We start from the raw sequence: 20220 nt of genomic DNA, 5'->3' as shown, positions 1-20220 counted from the left end.
GCAGATTGGTTATCCAAAATTAGAAGCATAGAAAAATAGCTAGTCACCTTTTGGAAATGTGGCCCTGGTCTTGGTAAGTGGGATGAACTGATGTGGTTGGTTCTCTGAAGAAACTGGCTGTTTGAAGGCAAATGTTTGCAAATTATATTTGTGTTTGTTTACAGTTACAGGGGCTCCTCGAAACTTAATGATATCAGATGAAACTACTGATAGTTTTAAGGTTGGCTGGACGCCAGCTCCTGGAAATGTTCTTAGGTATAGAATTGCATACAGGCCAGTAACTGGAAGAGAGAGAAAACAAGTAACTGTCCGAGCAAATGAAAGATCAACTACACTACTGAACTTGACTCCTGATACAAGATATGAAGTTTACGTTATTCCTGAATATCAGTCTGGGCCTGGAAATTCATTGAATGGATATGCAAAAACTGAAGAAGGTGTGTAATAAATAACAGGCTTGTAATGTGGCTTTGGGAGAAGGCTGTGCACATTGATATAATGTTTTTTTCTGATATGAGTAGCTTGGATGGTGCATTTCTCTTGTTACAGCAGGATGAAAGAGGCATTTCAGAATCATGCAAGTGTAACTGACCTATGATATAACAGTAACTCAAATGCTAATAAAAAACCTTTGAATTTTGCCTTTTATGTTCATGCTTGAATCTGTAACTCTTAGAGTATGTCTAGACTACATAGCTCCGTCAACAGAGCCATGTAAACTAGTTTACCCGGCATAGGCAAAGAAGCGAGGATTTAAATAATCCCCACTTCATTAAAATAAACATGGCTACTGCGCTGTGCTGACGATCAGCTGATCCGGCACAGCGCAGTAGTCTAGACGCGGCTCGGTCGGCTGGGGAAGCCTTTGCCGACTGATCACTTATGCCTCGTGAAACGAGGCTCACAGGATTGGTCGGCAAAGGCTTCCCCATCCGACCGATCCGCATTTAGACTACAGCGCTGTGCCTGATCAGCTGATCGTCGGCAAGCACGGCAGCCATGTTTATTTTAATGAAGTGGGGATTATTTAAATCCCCGCTTCTTTGCCTATGCCTGGTAAACTAGTTTACATGGCTCAGTCTACGGAGCCACGTAGTCTAGACATACCCTTAAATGTGTCAAAGTGCCATGGTCAAAATGCCCATGTATATATAAGGCAAAGAAAATAAGACTTCTGAATTATCTGTTACAAAAACCTTTCAATTTGAAAGGTTTAAACTCTAAGTATGTATAATCTTAAAAGTTGATCATGTAGTCACAGGGTACATGACACATCTTTTATCTGCTGTCAGTAAGTTGCTTATTTAGGGGCTAATCCAGCATCTCTTAAAATTGGTGATAGTCTTTACATTGAATACTAGAACTGATGGATTGGGCCTTGATTGTTTATGCAACATTACAATTTTACAGAAATAAAGATCAAATTTTGATTGCTAAATGGAAACTAGTTATGACTGGTTAATTGTTATGGTATGCCTCTATATTGTAAGAGTTGCAAATTTTGTATTTTTTCAGTTGTAGGTTTGCTGTCAATTGAAGCTCCAAAAGGGCAGGTTCAATGTCAAATTTTAATTTCAGGCACAATTTGAAGTTTATTCTTAACACGAAGCAAAGAACTAATGAGCTAAAGAGCCAGACTATCATTAGCTGAGTCCCCTGTGCTTAGACACAATAGCACATATGATCGATAATGTCAAATGATGATGCTACAGAGTCAAGGTGGTTCCTTTATAAAATATAGTGCCACAAAATAAGTAATTATAAATTCTCCAGGGCACAGATTGTGTTTTACTCTCTGATGGTACACCATTTTATACAATAAATCTCCTGATTCTGACTAGAATGTCTACTTAATAAAGATGATGAGAACAACTGCAGTTGAACAAAATCAGACCATTTTATGCTTACCCTATGTTATGGAAGTCAGTATTTTTGAGAAGTACTTAAAGTGTCACATAGTGGTGTTGAATTTTCCCAGAGGGAATAATGATTCATAAAAATTAAGTATGGGATCATGGCAATTTCAAAAACACTTAAAATATCAAAAAGCACTAATTTGTCTTAGGGAATAAAGTTGTATTTTAAAAAATTCCTTTCAAGTCTTAGATCAGCCCTCTGGGCTGAATCTTCAAATTTGCTGAGCAGTCTGGAACTGATCCAGCAAATCACTTAAGAATATATGCTACAATCTCTTATAATGTCTTAAAGGAAAGAAAGAAATCTGGCTTGATTCATGATATGTTTTTAATATCTTTTAACATGTAAAAGTCCGAGGAAGTCCAAGAAATTTGAGAGTTTCTGATGCTACAACATCTACAATGAAGTTATTGTGGAGTGCAGCACCTGGCAAAGTACAGCGGTACCTTATAACATATACTCCAGTGGCAGGTGAAACCAAGGAGGTTACCATAAGGGGTGATACTACCACCACAGTGCTGAGAGATTTACAGCCAGGCACCCGATATGATCTATCTGTAACTGCCTTGTATGCATCTGGAGCAGGGGATGCCCTTCCTGGGCAAGGAGACACACTTGAAGGTAATTGTTTATAGATTGTATATAATCATTCATCTGTTTGATTCCATTTTAAATTGCTGTTTTTGACATTTCTACAGAAGTAAAACTATGAATAAAAATATGTTTTAAGAACCTCCCTCCTCCCTTGTGTAGCAATCCTTGTGAATCAAGTATAGTTGCTGTCCCTCTAGTCAGAGCACAAAGGCTTAGGGATGTAAGTGACTAATTGACTAGCAAAAGCTTATCGGATAGTCAACACATTAGTCGACTAGTCGCTTCCTCCCCTTGCTGCCTCTATCAGAAAGAGGCAGAAGGGAGGGAGAAGAGGAAGAGGTACTGGGGGGAGCCAGCTTAAAAGCTCTGTGGGCGGGGCAGGGGTGCAATGGTGGTGTTCCACCTTTGAAATGTACAAGAGTCTCTGCTGGGGCTCTTGTACATGTCAAAGCAGAAGCACCGCATGGAGCCCGGGATCAGCGAGGGACTCAGAGATTCCCCTGCTGGCCCCGGGTTCCATGTGGCATTTCAGTCTTTGAGATGCACAAGAGTCCCTGCTGGGGGTCTTGTACATTTCGAAGGTGGAATGCTGCGTGGCTCTTCCGCATTTGAAATGTAGCAACAGCTTACGGGCTCTTCCCACATTTCAAAGTGGAAGCACTCTTATTGACTAATCGAATAGTCGATGGAAATTCCATCGACTGTTCGATGGGCAGAAAGCAGTGGGGAGTGTTCACTGGACAAGGGATCCCACTGTTGTTCCTGGAAAAGTGTGTTGCACTGGTGGTATAACCTTTTGCTCCTAGGAGCATTGAACTAAGTCACCCTCACTGATTTGCGCATTTGGGGTTGTGCTCCTCTAAACCAACTTAAATATGGGACTCTGCCTCACAGGGTGCAGCTGGTTGTGAACTCAGGAATAGTTTGGTGACAGATTGTTTTTATTATCTTTCTGTTAAAAAGTCTTGTCTGACTGAAAACGTGAGCCAGACTTTAACCTGTGTTGAAACTGTGGTTGGAAATGACATTTACTCTAAATGTAATACATTCAGGGACCCCCGTTGCACATAAAATGAGTTACATATAGCCTATGGATAGGTGGAATGGAACACAGCTGTATGTGTCTAGTAAAAACAAGAGCCTGAGAATGAATGATAACAGAGAAATAAGCAGGAGCCTGAGGTTTCCTTATATTGGTGGTTGGAGGCTGTTTTTCTGCCTTGGTGTGGAGAACTTCCCAGCCTAGAAGTTGCTGCTTGTTGTCTGAACATTCTCATTGTCATCGCTAGGCTATGAGAGGAAGCGTGACTATGTTCTTTGCTGGTCAGGGTATATCTTGTAGCCATTAGGAGATAAAATAACAAAAAATGAATGTAGTTCACATCCATAAAATAAACTGAAAGGAAATAGTTACTCTCACCCTTAAATATGTTAAGGGCTTGCTTCTCATTTACACTTGGTCCCTTTTACTGTGTGATAGCAGTATGAAGTGCTCTTAAGATAGACAAAAATAGGGCCCTGAAACAAGGCACTTCCCAGGAATGCTGTAAAATAAAATTCCAAATAGTGAGAGGAGTAGGGGAAAACACATCAGATGCCAAATTTATAAGCTACATAGTCACTTGAAAGTCAATGTTTAATCTCAGAAGTAACAGGGGCCTAAAGGGTTCAGATGATTGTTGTGTTTGTGTATCACTTAGCTACTAAGGACCCCAATTATGAGTCAGGTCTTTGTGCACTGCTGCAATGTAAATGGATATGAATAAGAAGAATATGAAAAAAACCTGGTTTTAGTTTAGAATTTAAGAATTTCAAATTGATGACACAGGCCTTATCTCAGGGGTGATCTTACAATAAAAACCCCCACCCCCATGTTAAGATCACTGTTTTGCCAGTTCAGGAACAAAAGGAAGGGATAAATGTGACTAATGTAGTATGTCTCATTACTCAGCTCCAGAGCCTTTGAAAGATGATAGTGACTGAGTAAAACCTGTAATAATGAAGTCGTCTTGTAGTAAATGCAACTATCAGTAAATTAAATGCCCCTTTATTTATCTCAGAGTCTCAAATAAGGGAAAGCCAAACCAAAAGTAAGAATACTATATTGTGACATGAAAGCTATGAGGGTATGTCTACACTGGCAGATATAAAGTGCTGCTAGTTGTAGTGCTGCTCTCAGAGTGCTGCAGGGAAACTGCTGTTGTGTGTCCACACTGTGCTTCTCGTGATGGTGGAGCATCTCTGCACTATCAGCTCTTACAACTGCACAGAAAGCAGTTCATTGTGATAGCTTTCCCACTGTGCGACTGGCTTCAGTGTGTTTTGGGAAGGGTTTGCAATGCTGCATGGGACAGACAATGTCACAGGATGCAGGTTTCCCAATCCCATTGCGCCATAGTCACCCTACTACATTGACAGCTGCTTTTCAACTGATGTCTGGAAGGAGGGGGAAGAGTGTGACAGGGAGTGTGTGTGGGGAAAGACAGTGTGTTTTGGGGATGTCAGTATCCCGTCTTGTAAGTTCAGACAGCAGCAGAAAACCTGTCCTGAGGAAAGGGGAGGAGGAAGCCGTGACATCAGCCTTCCCTTCCCCTGCCTCTGTTCAACAGCACAAGCATTCTACCTGAATGGTTTATTCTGTGTCCCAGATCAGAGCAGCACAGCATGAAGGCTTGTCCAAAATGAAGCTCTGAAAGGAGATATGCTCATGCCTACTAGGCAGCCAGCCAAGTTCAAAGCCAATGAGCAGAGCAGTGACTTCAGGGATTATGAGCCATTTCCAGAGGCCAGTCACAACACAGCAAACTACTGATGTGTCCACACAGGTTCCCGAGTGTTGTGGCCACTGGAAGAAAAGTCTGCCTCTCTCATTGAGGTGGTTTACCCAGAATGCTACAGCTATAGAGATAGTGTGCACTAGTGGTACATCTACACCATGCAGTTATTTCGGGATACTGGAGGTATCCCAAAATAGCTACCCCACATCTTTATAAGCTGACCATTTTTTCAAAATATTTTTTGAAATAACGGGCATGCATGCTCTTTCAGCATCCCAGTAACCCTCGTTCCACAAGACTCAAGGGATGTCTTGAAATAGCCTATTTTGAAATTCAATCCAAATAAGATATGTAATATTTCAAGTTTAGGGTGCTGTGCAGATGCACCCTCAGGGTCTTGCCAGCGTGGACACTATAGTATTTACAATGCTGGGAGTTGATTTACTGCACCGTAATTTGCCAGTGTAGTCAAGGCCTGAGATTGAAATTAATGTTCAGCTTCCTAGAATAGTCAGCTAGATTGGAAAATCCTTTTGGAGTGTAATCAGGAAATACATTAAAAGTTTTGCAGATTAAATTTTAGTCAGGGAAACTGGTAGCAAAGCAGCTATTATTATGAAATGTACAGTAAAAAAACATATAAATGTAGGTGTCATTTTCATAATATGGAGGACCTTTGTGGAAATCTGCATGTATTCATAAGAATGCGTGGTTGAATAAATCTTCAGGGAACATCCTTATTGCATTTCTGTGAATGGAATATCTACAGTTATCTAGAGTAACAATGAATTTTTCATACAAGTCAGTCTCAAAGTAGGCCAGGACACTTTGACAGAACCTTTTGATCTTTCAACACATTGCATAATTTATGGTATGAAAGGAATCCAAAAACCTAGAAGAATTGACATCAGGCATCTATTTACTGTCTGGTACTGTATTTTATTTAAAATAATAAATTTGAGGATAATTAGACAAAATCTATGAAGATAAAAAGATAAGAATAAGAGGATAACAGATCTAGAAACAAATGAAAATACCTTTTGTAGCTGAGAATAGAAGTACTCTTAAAATTGTCACATTGCCTGTGTTAGGTAGCAGTAGAAGTATAATATAAGTCACATCAGCTTCTGAAATGAAGTGAAAATTTAACTAGCAGAATACTTGGATGTCTTGCCTATTTCCTTGGTACTGAAATTGCACATACATTAACTCCTGGAGAAAACAGTGCCTCCCCAACCGCTCACTCCCTAACCATCAACATATAAAAGCATGTATTTAAGGTAGTTTCTATGTGGGTAGTTTCAATGTTTGAAATAGTGTTTCACAGTGGTTTTTCTCCTAATCAATTACAAGAAATAAAATAGTTTGAGCAGTGAAGAATGAGAAATAATATTAATAAAAAAGAAGGCAACTGAGTAAAGGGAAAGCTAATGAAACAGCTGTGAATAAAATAATCTGAAAACGTATCTCTACTATTGTTTAGTCATGGTGGAAGAAAACAAAAGGAAAAATCAAAATTCTCCTGTGACTCCATAGACTTATGTCTGTATTGAAATAAAAAACCCACAGCTGGTCTGGGTCAACTTGTACTTGCAGGTCTCAAGCTGTGAGGCTAAATATAGTCAACCCCTCATAGGATCCCACAGTTTTGGCTACAAAGCAATTTTACAGCCTTGTAGCCTCAGACCTGTGAATCTGAGCCAGCTGAAGGTGTTTGTGATGTAAGACAATGCCTTCTTTTTCTTGAGGTTTCTTCAAATCATATTGTTGCATTTCCTAATCCTCCTTCCTTGTTATTTCAAATGCATCCTTTTGCTCCCCGCTGTCAAATATAATTGTTCTACAGTGTGTTCAACTTTTGTCCTGTATAGAAGCCTCTGTAAGGAAAAGAAACCCCAAAATGCAGTTGCTGCGCTAGTTGTAGTGCTTGTTTACAATTTGGGATATCTTTGGCTACGTCTACACTGCATCCCTCTTGCGCAAAAGCCTATGCAAATGAAGTGCGGATTAGCATATTGCTGTGCTTAATTAGGGCCCGTTTTTGCGCAAGAGCCATTCTTCCTGAAAAAATGAGGAAGAACTGCTCTTGTGCATAGGGGTGTTTTGTGCAAAACAGAGCTGTGTAGATGGCTCCTTTTTGCGCAAAAACCTCCTGTGCAAAAACGGCCCCTGATTAATTATGCAAATGAAGCATGGCGACATGCTAATCCGCGCTTCATTTGCATAGGCTTTTGCACAAAGAAATGCAGTGTAGACGTAGCCTTTGTGTTTTTCCTTGCCTTCTGTTTGTTTCCCAGAATTGTTCTGCAGTTGCCACATCTTTTCTCCTCCTAAAAGAGCTCGGGTGCAGAGTTTTCCAAAGAATTTCAGATAATCTTAACTATAACATGTTTGCATTAGCTTTCTGATCCAGCTCAAGAATAAACACATTCCAGAGGCCCTGGGTTTTATAAACTCTTCAAAGACAGTAGAGAAGGAAGAATTTAGCACATGAGAAATTAGAAATTGTGGACCATGTTCCATATCATGGAGTTTATTCCATGTTAGGGGCTTGTGTTTCTACCTTATTGTTTTGTTTGAGCTTGGGGTGGAGAGGTTGTTTTCCCCCCACCAAGTAATATCTAGGGTTTTTGTGTCCTGTATAAACTGCAGCCTATTGACATGTTTCAGTGATTTGTTGGATCAGTTCCAGAGTGTTCAGCAAATTCCAGCACTGAATCCTGGTCATTGTAGTAGAAAGTGAGAACTTCGAGTCCACAGGTTATATCCTAATGGACATGTGTATCCATGGGGGATAGAAAAAGGAGCATGTTATCACAATACCAAAAAGCTGCCAAAAGCTGTATCATATTATGGATGTTCATTAGTGATTTATTTACATTAATTATTATGTTATGGTAATTTTAAAAATACCATGTAAATATTGAAAAGCACTAATTGCCTTATGTAGTAACTTCTTGTTTAGTTGTATTTAAAAACTTTATTTTAGGTCTTAGATCAATCCTCTGGACTGAATCATGGAATTTGTTGAGAAGTCTGGAACTGATCCAGCAAATCACTTAAGCACATATGCTGCTCTCTCTTATAATGGCTTAAAGGAAAGAAAATAATCAGGCTTGTTTCATGATATGCTTTCAATGTCTTTTAACATGTAAAGTCCGAGGAAGTTCAAGAAATTTAAGAGTTTCTGATGCTACAACATCTACAATGAAGTTATCTTGGAGTGCAGCACCTGGCAAAGTGCAACGCTATCGTATAACATATACTCCCGTGGCTGGAGGTAAAACCCAGGAGGTGACCACCAGGGATGATACTACCACTACAGTGCTGAGAGATTTACAACCAGGCACCCAATATGATCTATCTGTGACTGCTTTATATGCCTCTGGGCCAGGGGATGCCCTTCCTGGGCAAGGAGAAACACTTGAAGGTAATTGTTTATAGACCGTGTATAATTATTCACTTATATGGTTCCATTTTAGGTGTTTTAAATTACATAATGTTCCTGAAGTGTCTACAGATGTAAACATATAAATCAGGCCTATGTGCATTTTTGGAATGTAGGGGTACGTCTACACTTGCACCCTAGTTCGAACTAGGGATGCAAATGTAGGCAACTGAAATTGCTAATGAAGCAGCGATTTAAATATCCTGCGCTTCATTAGCATAATCATGCCCGCCCGCTATTCCGATCGCCAGCTGATTCGAACCAGGAAGTGTGCTCTGGGCCGCGTTAGTTCGAATCAGACTCCTTGGTTTGGTTACTCAAAGGAGTAACGTTAGTTCGAACCAAGGGGTCTGATTTGAACTAACGTGGCCCAGAGCGCACTTCCTGGTTCGAATCAGCTGGTGATTGGAATAGCGCATGGGCCAGATTATGCTAATAAATCCCCGCTTCATTAGCAATTTTGGTTGGCTACATTTGCATCCCTAGTTCGAACTAGGGTGCAAGTGTAGATGTACCCTTAGTGAATAAGGGATAAAAGGTATATGAAACAAATCTGGTTGTGGTTTAGAATTAAGAATTTCAAGTTGATTAATAGGTCTTATCTCATAGGTGGTTTTATGTTAAAGCATTAAGACCAGATATTAAGGTCACTGTTTCACCTGTGATTAAAAGCAAAGGAGTAAATGTGACTAATGTAATAAATCTCATAACTCTGCCTTACATCTTTTGAAAGATGACAGCAGCAGACTGAAACCTGTAATAATGAAGTCTTTGTGTAATAAATGAGAATATCAGTAGGTGAAATGACCTTTTATTTAGCTCAGTTTCTCAAATAAAATAGTCATACCAAAAGTAACAATACTATATTGTGACTTGAAAGCTGTGAGATGCAAATTAAAGTACAATTCTTGAAATAATCAGCTAGATTGGAAAATCCTTTCAGAGTGCTATCAGTAAATGTGTGTACCAAAACTTTGAACTGAAATACATTAAACTAGTTTTGCAGACTAAATATTCAGAAAACCGGACTGCAAAGCAGCTATTATTATTGGACGTAAAGTAAAAAACATATAAATATAGGTGTCATTTGCATAACAATGGAGGACTAATGAGGTAACCTGGATGTATTCATAAGAATGTGTAGTTGAACAAATCTGGGAACACCCTTATTGCAGTTCTATAATGGGCATATCTGCAGTTGAACTTTTCATACAAATACGTCTCAAAATAGGCCTGAACACTTTGGCCAAAACTTTTTGGTCTTTCTACAAAATTGCATAATTCATGGTAGGAAAGGAATAAAAAAATGTATAAGGATTGTTCACTGCATGGTACTGTATTTTATTTAAAATCGTAAATTAGAAATTTGAGGATAAATAGACAAAATTAATGTAGGTAAAAAGAAAAGAATAAGAGGATAACAGATCTGGAGACAAATGAAAATATGTTTTTTAGTTAAGATATTAGAAGTGCATTTAAAGTGATGTTGCCCATAAACTGAAGATGAAAATGGCAGGATATAGCTGAAGTCACATCAGCTTCTGAAACAAAAGTGGAAATTTAACTAATAGAATACTTGGGTGTCTTGTTTATCTGCTTGGTACTAAAATTAGCACAGACATTAACTTCTGGAGAAATCATTGCCTCTCTGAGACCTTTCCCCTCTGCTATCAGTAAAAGTATTTTCTACCTGGGTTTAATATTTTTAATAGTGTTTCACATTTGTTTTCCCCCAATCAAGAAATAAAATGATTAGTTTGAGGAGTGAAGAATGAGAAATAATAATAATAATAATAATAATAATAAAAAACAATTGAGAACAAGAAAAGCTAATGAAATGAGAGTGGATAAAAGAATCTGAATATGCATTGTCTGCTATTGTTTAGTCATGGTGGAAGAAAACAAAAGGAAACATCAAAACTCTCCAGTGATGCTATGGAATTCTAATGAATAGGCAATAAGGCCCTTTGGATATGTGTACACTGATATAAAAGACCCACTGCTGGCCTGGGTCAACTTACTTGTGCTGGGAGGTTTTGAACTGCGGGGTTGAACATTGTTAGCTTCTCAAGAGATCTCAGTTTGAATTCCAGCCCCAGTTTAAATGTTTGCAAAACAGTTTTATAGTCCTTCAACCTGAGCGCCGAAAGCCTGAGACAGCTGTTCCTGGGCAGCTGTAAGTGTTCAAATGCTGTGTAGAAATAGGGACTTTGTGCAACACCTTTTTCTAGAGGTCTCTCTGCAGTATATTGTTGCATTTACTAATCCTTCTTCCGGTTCTTTCAAATGTCTACTTTTCCTCCCCATTGCAAGCCATAATTATTCTCCAGTGTGTTCAGTCTTGTGGGACAGGTTTGTCCTTTTCTGGAGAGTACCTCTGAACCTCACCCCCAAACATTCAGTTTCTGTGCTACTTTGTAGTCCTTGTTTACCATTTGGGCCCTCTTCCTGTTTTCTCTTGTTTTCCCATTTATCTTACCCAGGCCTTGATCTGCACCTGCCTCATCTTCCTTCCTCCCGAAAGATCTCAGGTGCAAAGTTTTCCAAAGAACTCCAGATAATTTCAGATATAAAATGTTTGCATTAGCTTTCTGATCCAGCACAAGGATGAACACTTTGCAGAGGCCCACTGTTTTATACAGTGTACAAATACACTAGAAAAGGAAGAATTTACCACTGTACTGGACTTGGGTTTTGTTCTTATTCTTTTGTTTGGGGATGGGGTTGGGAGGTGGCTTTCATCACTTCATGGAATAAACAGGCTTGTTTTGTGCCCCCATTCATACTGCAGCCCATTGATATGCTGGATCAGTTTCAGAGGGCTTAGCAAGTTCCAGCATTGACTCCTGAGTCATTGTAGTAGAAAGTGAAAAGATGGAGTCCATAAGCTACATTCTAACAGATGTGTGTGCCCATGGGGGACGGGAAAGGGAGCATGTTATCACAATGCTACCAAAAGCTGTACTATATTATGGATGTTCAATAGTGACTAATCTAAATTAAGTATTGTATCATGGTAATTTCAAAAATATTTTAAAACATGAAAAAGGACACATTTACCTTATGTAATAACTTCTTATGTAGTTGTATTTAAAAACTTCCTTTCAGGTCTTTGATCAATCCTCTGAGCTGAGTCATGGAATTTGTTGAACAGTCTGGAACTGTTCTAGCAAATCACTTAAGCGCATATGCTGCTCTCTCTTATAATGGTCTTAAAGGAAAAAGAAATCCAGCTTGTTTCATGATATGCTTTCAATGTCTTTTAACATGTAAAAGTCCGAGGAAGTCCAAGAAATTTGAGAGTTTCTGATGCTACAACATCTACAATGAAGTTATCTTGGAGTGCAGCACCTGGCAAAGTGCAACGCTATCGTATAACATATACTCCCGTGGCTGGAGGTGAAACCCAGGAAGTGACCATAAGGGGTGATATCACCACTACAGTGCTGAGAGATTTAGAACAAGGCACCCAATATGATCTATCCGTGACTGCCTTGTATGCATCTGGAGCAGGGGATGCCCTTCCTGGGCAAGGAGAAACACTTGAAGGTAATTGTTTATAGACTGCATATAAATCATCTGGAAAATCCTTTCAGAGTGCTATCAGAAAATATATGTATCCAAGCTTTGTACTGAAATACATGTGAAGGTAATTGTATATAGATAGTATATACTCATTCGTTTATTTGGTTCCATTTTAGGTGCTTTAAATTGATACATGTTCCTGAAATTTCTACAGAAGTAAAATATGAGTCAGGGCTATGTGCACTACTGGAATGTGAACGAATAAACATAAGAAGAATACAAAAAAAAAAAAATCTGATTGTGGTTTAGTATTTCAAATTGATAAATGGGTCTTATCTCAGAGGTGGCTCTATCTAAAAGCCCAAATGTTAAGATCATTGTTTTGCCAGTTCAGCAACAAAAGGAAAGGGATAAATGTGACTATTGTAATAAATCTTATTACTCATCTCCAAATCATTAGAAAGATGACAACAAACAGAGTAAAACCAGCATTAATGAAGAATAAAACAGAATAAAACAGAAACTAAGAGACACATTCTTATTGTAAATGTGAATATCAGTAAATGAAATTTTCCTTTATTTTCTCAGTTATCTTCTCAAATGAAAAGAAAGCTAAACCAAATGTAACAATATTCTATTTTTACATGAAAGCTATGATATTCAAAGTGAACTTCAGCTTCCTAGAATAGTCAGCTACATTGGAACATCTTTTCAGAGTGTAATCAGGAAACCTCTGTACCAAAGCTTTGTATTGAAATACATTAAATTAGTCTGGAAGATTAAATTTTAGTTAGGGAAACTGACAACAAGGAAGCTGCTATTGTGAATTCATATAAATGAATGTGTCATTTGCATAATGGTGGAAGCTCCATTTGGTAATATGGATCTATTGATAAGAATGTGCGGTAGTACAAAAGTTAATTGAATTACCCATATTGCATTTCTATAAGTAGTATATCTATGGTTTTCTAGACTTTAAAAATGAACTTTCACACAAGTAAATCTCAAACTAGGCCAGGACACATTAGCCAGAACCTTTTGATCTTTCAACAAATTGCATAGTTCATGGTGTGAAAGCAATAAAAAAATGTATGAGGATCAACATCAGGTACCTTATTAACCGTATGGTGCTATATTTTTTTTTAAATGTTGAACTAGAAATTTGAGGTAAATAGACAAAATGTATGCAGGTAAAATGAAAAGAATAAGAAGATAATAGTTCTGAAGACAAATGAAAATACGTTTTGTAGCTAAGACTAGAAGTACATTTCAAATTAAGTCATGTTGTCCATGAATTCAAGATAAAATGGCAAGATGTAGCTGAAGTATTACATAAGTCACATCTGCTTGTGAAAAAAAGTGAAATATTAACTAGCAACATACTTGGATGTCTTGCAAATCTGCTTCGTGCTAAAAATGGCACAAGCATTAACTCCCGGAGAAATCAGTGCCTCCCTGAGGCCTCTACCTCTGCCATCAATAAATAAGGACTTTTCTATCTGGGTTTAATGCTTGAAATAGGTTTCAAATTTGTTTTTTTTCCTGGATCAATATCAAGAAAAATAAATGCTTAATTCAAGAAGGGAAGATTGAAAAATAATATGACAAATACATGAAGTAATTGAAAAAAGTAAAGTTAATGAAGCAAGAGTGGATAAAAGAATTTGAATTGTATCTCATTCTATTTTATCTTGTGAAAGGAAAAAAAAATAAAAGAAAAAATCAAAACTCTCCAGTAGGTTCATCTTCAATGGAATAAAAGACATATTGTTGACCTGGGTCAAGATACTTGGGCTTGCTGGCTTTGAGCCTGTGGGACTAAAAATTCCTGCCCTATCATGTGATCTCAGAGTTTGAGCTCCAGCCTGAGCTCAAATGTTTGCAAAGCAGTTTTACAGCCCTTCAGCCTAAGCCTCCTGCTCCCTCCAAACCTGAGTCAGCTGGTCAAGGGCAGCCACAGGTTTCGATTCCTGTGTGGAAATAGTGACTTGAGGCAATATCTTCTTTTTGTAAAGGTCTCTATGAAGTATATTGTTGCATTTATTAATCCCAATTCCCTGTTCTTTCAAATCCATCCTTTTCCTCCCCACTGCAAGACATAATTGTTCTCCAGTGTGTTCAGCCTTGTGGGACAAGTGTGTTCTTTCCTGGAGTCTCCTTCAGAAAAAAATCCCAAAACATTCAGTTGCTGTGCTAAATTGAAGTCCTTTTGGGATCTCTTCCTGTTTTCTCTTGCCTTCCCTTTTATCTTTCTCAGGACTTAGTTTGTACCTGCCTCATCTTTTTTCTTCAGGTGCAAAGTTTTCCATAGAACTCCAGGTAATCTCAGTTATAAAATGTTTTCTGATCCAGCCCAAGGAGGAACACTTTACAGAGGCCCAATGTTTTATAAACTGTTCAAAGACTAGGGAAAGAAGAATTTAGCACACGAGAAATTAGAAATGGAAGGCTATATTCTATGCTGTGGAATTTATTTCTGTGAAGGGGACATGGGTTTCTTTCTTACTGTTTCGTTGGGGTGGGAAAATGGCTTTCTTCACCCCCTGGAATAAGTAGAGGTTTTTTTGTGCCCCAGTCATAGAGATCTGAGGAGGTTCACAGTAGTCCAGCAGCAGTTTTTAGAGCACAGGTCTTCAGCGTCTTTTAGCCATTGGCTGTCTCCATCTGTTGATGAGGAGCACTAGTCAGAGGAAATTTTGTGAAGGATAAAACTGCTTAAATCTGCATTATCTCTTTACTGGATAGCTGTAGGCTCCTGAGGGGGGCATGCTTTAGAAGATGCTTCCTATTTACCCTCTCTCTAAAACATATGGGCCTGTCACCACAAAGCTCGGGTTGGAGAGCACTGGTAGGGCTCCGGGGGGTGAGTCATGCATCTTTCCCCAGGATCTGATCACTTTGGCTTCCCTTCAACTCAGAGAGGTGGATGATAGAAGGTTTCTTTTACCAGCAGCTAGAGTTGTACTCAATTTTCAATGTGACAGAGCTGAGACTGTGAAGAAAAAAAAAGAAAATTAAACTATCCACAGAAGTCAGCTAGTGAAACAGGACTTGTGGCAGGGGAAGCACCTACGCAGGGTGTTTTTCATGTAGCACTAACACTATTCCTCATTATTTGTGGTGATTATAACAGGATGAGGCTCTTCTTTGCCTATCTTCCTCTGCGTATGCAGACCACACTTGGGCTCATTGCTTGTAAACTCAACATGCAGCTTATTTACAGTGTTTCTTCAGCACCTGATCCAGCACCTGATCCCTCAACCCTTTAGACCACGGGTAGGAGTGGTTGGAGATCTTGCCCTTAGAAATCTTCCTTGGGACTGACGCTGAAAGTCTTCCTCTTTCTGTTTTTTTCTCTACTTTTGACATGTCTTCTGGTGCCTTTTCTGTGTTCTGTGCTCATGAGTTAATTAGCTGTGTAGCTCTTTTCAGCCCATTCCCAATCAAGTTATCTCCTATGCAATTAGTGGGAGTTGCGCTGACCAGAAAGCTAGTTCAGCTGCTGTTCCCCAGTTCCCTGTCCCAGTGATACTTCACAAATTACAAGTTGATGTAGGGATGAGACTTAAGAAAACCTGCAGGACAACACCCCCCAGCAACACATCGAATTGTTCATTTTATTTTGTTACATCAACTTAGCCAAAATCATATATCATACCCCAGAAATATGATATTATGGTGAACACAGTGAGTACGGTGAGTGGAAATCCAGTCGATAGCTAACAATCAACTGTTTCTCAGAGCTACTGTTTTTCTAATCTGTTTTCCCCTGCGAAATGGGGCGGTAAAAGCAGGCCTGGCAAGAGTTTCCTTTTCTGCTCTGAGGCATATTGTTAGATGACAAGAACATACTGTACTTAGGCTGTTTAATAGATTAACTTGAATTTATAATAGTGTGCAGTTTTTAAAGAAAAAACAAATTTCTCTCTAGGTCAGGTAAGCTATAGAAATATGTTTAATCCTAACCTATATCTTCATGTGCTGAAAGATTAAAATCTATTTTATGAGTACCTGGAAGTTAGGATTTTTGAGAAGGGCCTTAAGAATATCACTGCTGCTGCTGGTGAGGGTGTTTGCATCAGATGGCTAAATGCACAGGAGATCATTATCATTTAAATATGAAACTGAGAGCAGTCTCACAAAAAAGTATTTCTATCTGTGAATCAAAACAAGCCCCATTCCATTCTGACCTTGCTTGCACTACAGTAATTTCAGAGCAACGCTACTTATGTTAGAGTAGTTATTGGGCCAGAAGCTATGCAGGTGTAAATTGACATAACTCCATAGAAGTAAATGAGCTGTGTCAGGTCTTACGCCAAGAAAGAATGTAGAACATCATACTTAAAACCTTAGCGACTCTGAGATCAGAATCTGTCCCAGTACTTATACTGTAGATTATTCTAATGTAAACAACAACAGCTTCATATTCAATTGCACTCAGGACATATTCTTTATTGGGGATTAAATAATGGTATTTTTTTTTACCTTATAATGAAAGTCTTTCCATTTAAAAGTTATAGGGCCCAGTTCTGTCATTCCTTCTAATGCTGTGAGAATTAGGCTCTTATTTATTCACAAGTATTCATCATTCAGGGACTCTTCTGCTGTATACATTTCTCAGAGCTTGGATTTTTTTTTGGCCAGGAAATGAATAGTGGTTTCTTAGTAGATATATGTTTTTTTTGCTGTTTCTATAGTAACATAAGAATGTTTTAGAAACTAATGACCTCCTACAGACTGAATGGGACTAACTCAAGTGACATTTCCTGACAATGAAGTTTTTAGCATATCACAAGAACTTTCCGTAATATCTGGATTACGTAGTCCTTTTCCATGCAGACTGAAACAAGGACTCAGTGTCTTTCAAAGGGATTTAGTGCTGTCTCATGCATTTTTTTCAATGATACATTCCAAGATTTTTTTCCTCTGACATTTGCAAGTGACTTTTGATAACTTTCAAGCAATCAGTTGAATTTTCTTGTGTGGGGAAGTACACCATTTGCAGAAAAAAAGAAATCTGCTCAGAGGAAGTCATTAACTACAAAAGTAAAATTGAACTGTTTTCCTCTGGATATAATATCAAATAGTTAATGAATCAGTTTCTGGTTAACTAATTAATTGCTGGAATAGATAGATAAGGTAGATTTTCCAGGATTGATTAGGATCTCATATCAGTTTTATGCGGGTATAACTCCATTGAGACAGACCCAAGGCTTCTTGATTCAGCCTCCTGTGCAGAAGAGCCAGAAACCTAGCAGAAAAGGGTAAGTGAGGGCTCCCTCTTACATAGAGGAATATTCCACTAGCAGAGAGCTGCCACAGAAAGCTGTGTTCTACCTTCTTCCAGCTTCCCTGGAATAGAGAGTTTATAGCACATGACAGCAGGTGTGGCCAGAGTGCTGTGCATCCTGAAGTATTCAGCTGCATAATGCACTTACCAGCCAACGTAAGTGGTTCCTGTACCTTATTCCAGAGGCCAATTTGACCATCAGCAGGGCCTGGATCAGGATTAGTTCTAAGGTAGCCACCAAAGCCTGTTGAAGTCAAAGGGAATCTTCAGTATTACACTGGGCTTTGGATCCGGCCTGCACAAAACGGTTGCTTTCCATGCTTACCTTTGTAATGGTTTGATGTCTTTAGACACAGCGTGGCTTCAGCTGGGCTTGTACCAGTGAATTCTGGAACTCATGAACAGTGTCATACTTAGCTCAATTACTGAGGGCAGGAGCTTTTGGGTAATTTTCAAACCCAGAGCACTTCATCATGTGAGAATGATACTGGGACAGGATGAAAAAGTAGAGCTGTGATGCATGGGGCATCCATTGCAAACACTGGAGAAAACAGAGATGATTATGCTGATTCAGTTAGCCCTGAGCCAAAGACCACCACCAACCAGCACAACCACCATCTGCTTTATCACCATGCCCTTCCCCTTCCTTATTGTAGTGGATGTGCCCTGTCTTTTACTTTCCCTCACTATTCTGTTCTTGGACGCAGCTGAGATATTAAAATGTACGAGAATTCTTCTCGCTGGAGCCAGTAGCAATTAAGATTCTTCAATATTTAAACAGAAGATCAGAATTATTGCTCAGATACTTTAGCGATGGGGACCATTGGCAATCTCTAATAGAAAGATACAAGTAGAACCTCTCTAGTCCAGTACTGTCTGGTCTGGCAGTGTCTGTGTTGCGGCATGATTTTAGTTATCCAAATGTCCAAATGTATCATGGGCGTGGCCAAGTTTCCCGTGGTCCCATGAAGTTTGTTTACTCCCCCACCAGTCCTGGCTCTCATTGTTCTGTGCTGTTATTTAGCTCTAATTTATCACTAAATGTCTTCTAAGAGCCCAGTAAGCAGTGGAAGTGTTGGTAATGCTGCTAGACAATACTGACCTCTTATGGTTCAGCAAATTCTCTGGTTCAGCACCAGTCAAGTCTCAAAGATGCCGGACTAGAGAGGTTCAGCCTATAATAGGTAAGGAGAGTTACACTTATACTTCTAAAACAAACTAAACTTGGCTAATAGGTATTAGTGTATACCTACTAGACATTATAATATACTGGTAATGTCACTGAACTTAAAGTATTCTTCTAAGCTTCTGGGGTAGCAGTTTAGTTAATGCTTAGTGGAATCTGGATTACTTTGGATTTTGCACCACATTCTAAACACGGCTGCTTCTCTCCCCCACCTCAAAGTTCATAGTTATTCACATGGTAGCATCTTGTAAAAATAACATCTGCGTGCAAATGTATACCTCACACATGAGGTGCAAATCAAATTAGTGTGTTATTTTAAATAAATGTTCTCTGCTTCAGTATAACATATAAAAAAGTCTAAATTTCCAATGGTTGGTAAGATGTCTTGTCAGCAGTTTCCAGCTTTTGAAGTCAAATTTTTCCGTTTAGCTCTGGTGGCTTGGTAAGAAGCCCAAACTTTATTTTTATTAAACAAAAAATGGTACTTTAGTTCCATATGATTTTTTTTTCTTTCCAGAGCTAACATTTGTCAGTAGCTGGGCACTCAAATGAATTACAAAAATCTTATTTTCCTCTGCTGTTTAGTGGCACATGTAATAATTTAATAATTGTTTAAAAATACATTGATTTTTGCAGTATCTCCAACACATCATTAGCTGTTCTGTCCCAGAATTATTGTGCTGTGGTAGCAGATAGTTTAGTACTGAAATCATGTTGCGGCAAAGACTAGATTTGAAGTAGTCAGTATAAAATGACTTGTATATTTATATAACATTAAAAATATGGAAAGAGGTTTTTATTGTGAAACATCTGTATATTCTATCATGTTGGATTTTCCATAATATTTCCATTTGGATTACTATCAGACTTTTTATTGAATGAAAAAGCCAAGAGTTGGGAGCAGAAGCATTGGAGTAGACAGAAAATTGGTATAATTTACTTTTGAAGACACAACTTTTTTTCAGTCTTCCAGGAAAATTACTCTTTGGGATTCAAATTCTGACCTGATTTAATGCAACTCTCTGAAATCAGTGAGTCTGCATGGAGTGTATATCTGGATGAATCTGGCTGTTTTTAGCATAACAGGGTAAAGTTACACTGAAAGATGCAGTAGTGTAGTTATTTTTCCTTATGACAATAAATAATTCAACTGCAACAAAAAACTGGATATTAAAATGTTTTTGCAATCAAATATATGTGTGTGTATGGTATTTAGAGTGGCAGACTAGAAGAATTAAAGGAACTTGTGTTTAAGTAAGGATGGAAAACCAACTTTTCTCTAGAAGAAGGTGATGAGATAGCCAAGGGGTCCTTGTTTGGATGACATACTAGCAATGGGATGGGTTTGGAAAAATAAGGTTGTGCATATATATTCTCTGTATTGAAAATATAGCTAGATAGAACATTTGAATAAAATCCCAGCAATTGTGATGTTAATGTCCAATAAGCCAAAGTTGAATTATTCTTTCATTGATTCATAATG

The 20220-nt window shown here is 38.5% G+C and overlaps 1 protein-coding gene across 1 annotated transcript in view; it reads left to right on the top strand.

The window, feature by feature from the left end:
* The window catches only part of COL12A1 (collagen type XII alpha 1 chain), a 153126-nt gene that overhangs the window by 30603 nt on the left and 102303 nt on the right, over positions 1-20220 (top strand). Inside the window, 4 exon segments of the mRNA XM_014577982.3 lie at positions 165-437; positions 2269-2538; positions 8446-8718; positions 12013-12285. Of these exon segments, the coding sequence (XP_014433468.2) occupies positions 165-437; positions 2269-2538; positions 8446-8718; positions 12013-12285 (1089 nt within the window).

This window comes from Pelodiscus sinensis, chromosome 3 (assembly GCF_049634645.1).
Source record: "Pelodiscus sinensis isolate JC-2024 chromosome 3, ASM4963464v1, whole genome shotgun sequence".
NCBI classification, from domain to species: domain Eukaryota; kingdom Metazoa; phylum Chordata; order Testudines; family Trionychidae; genus Pelodiscus; species Pelodiscus sinensis.
The sequence above is the reverse complement of the archived record's forward strand: the minus strand, read 5'-3'. Positions and strand labels throughout refer to the sequence as shown.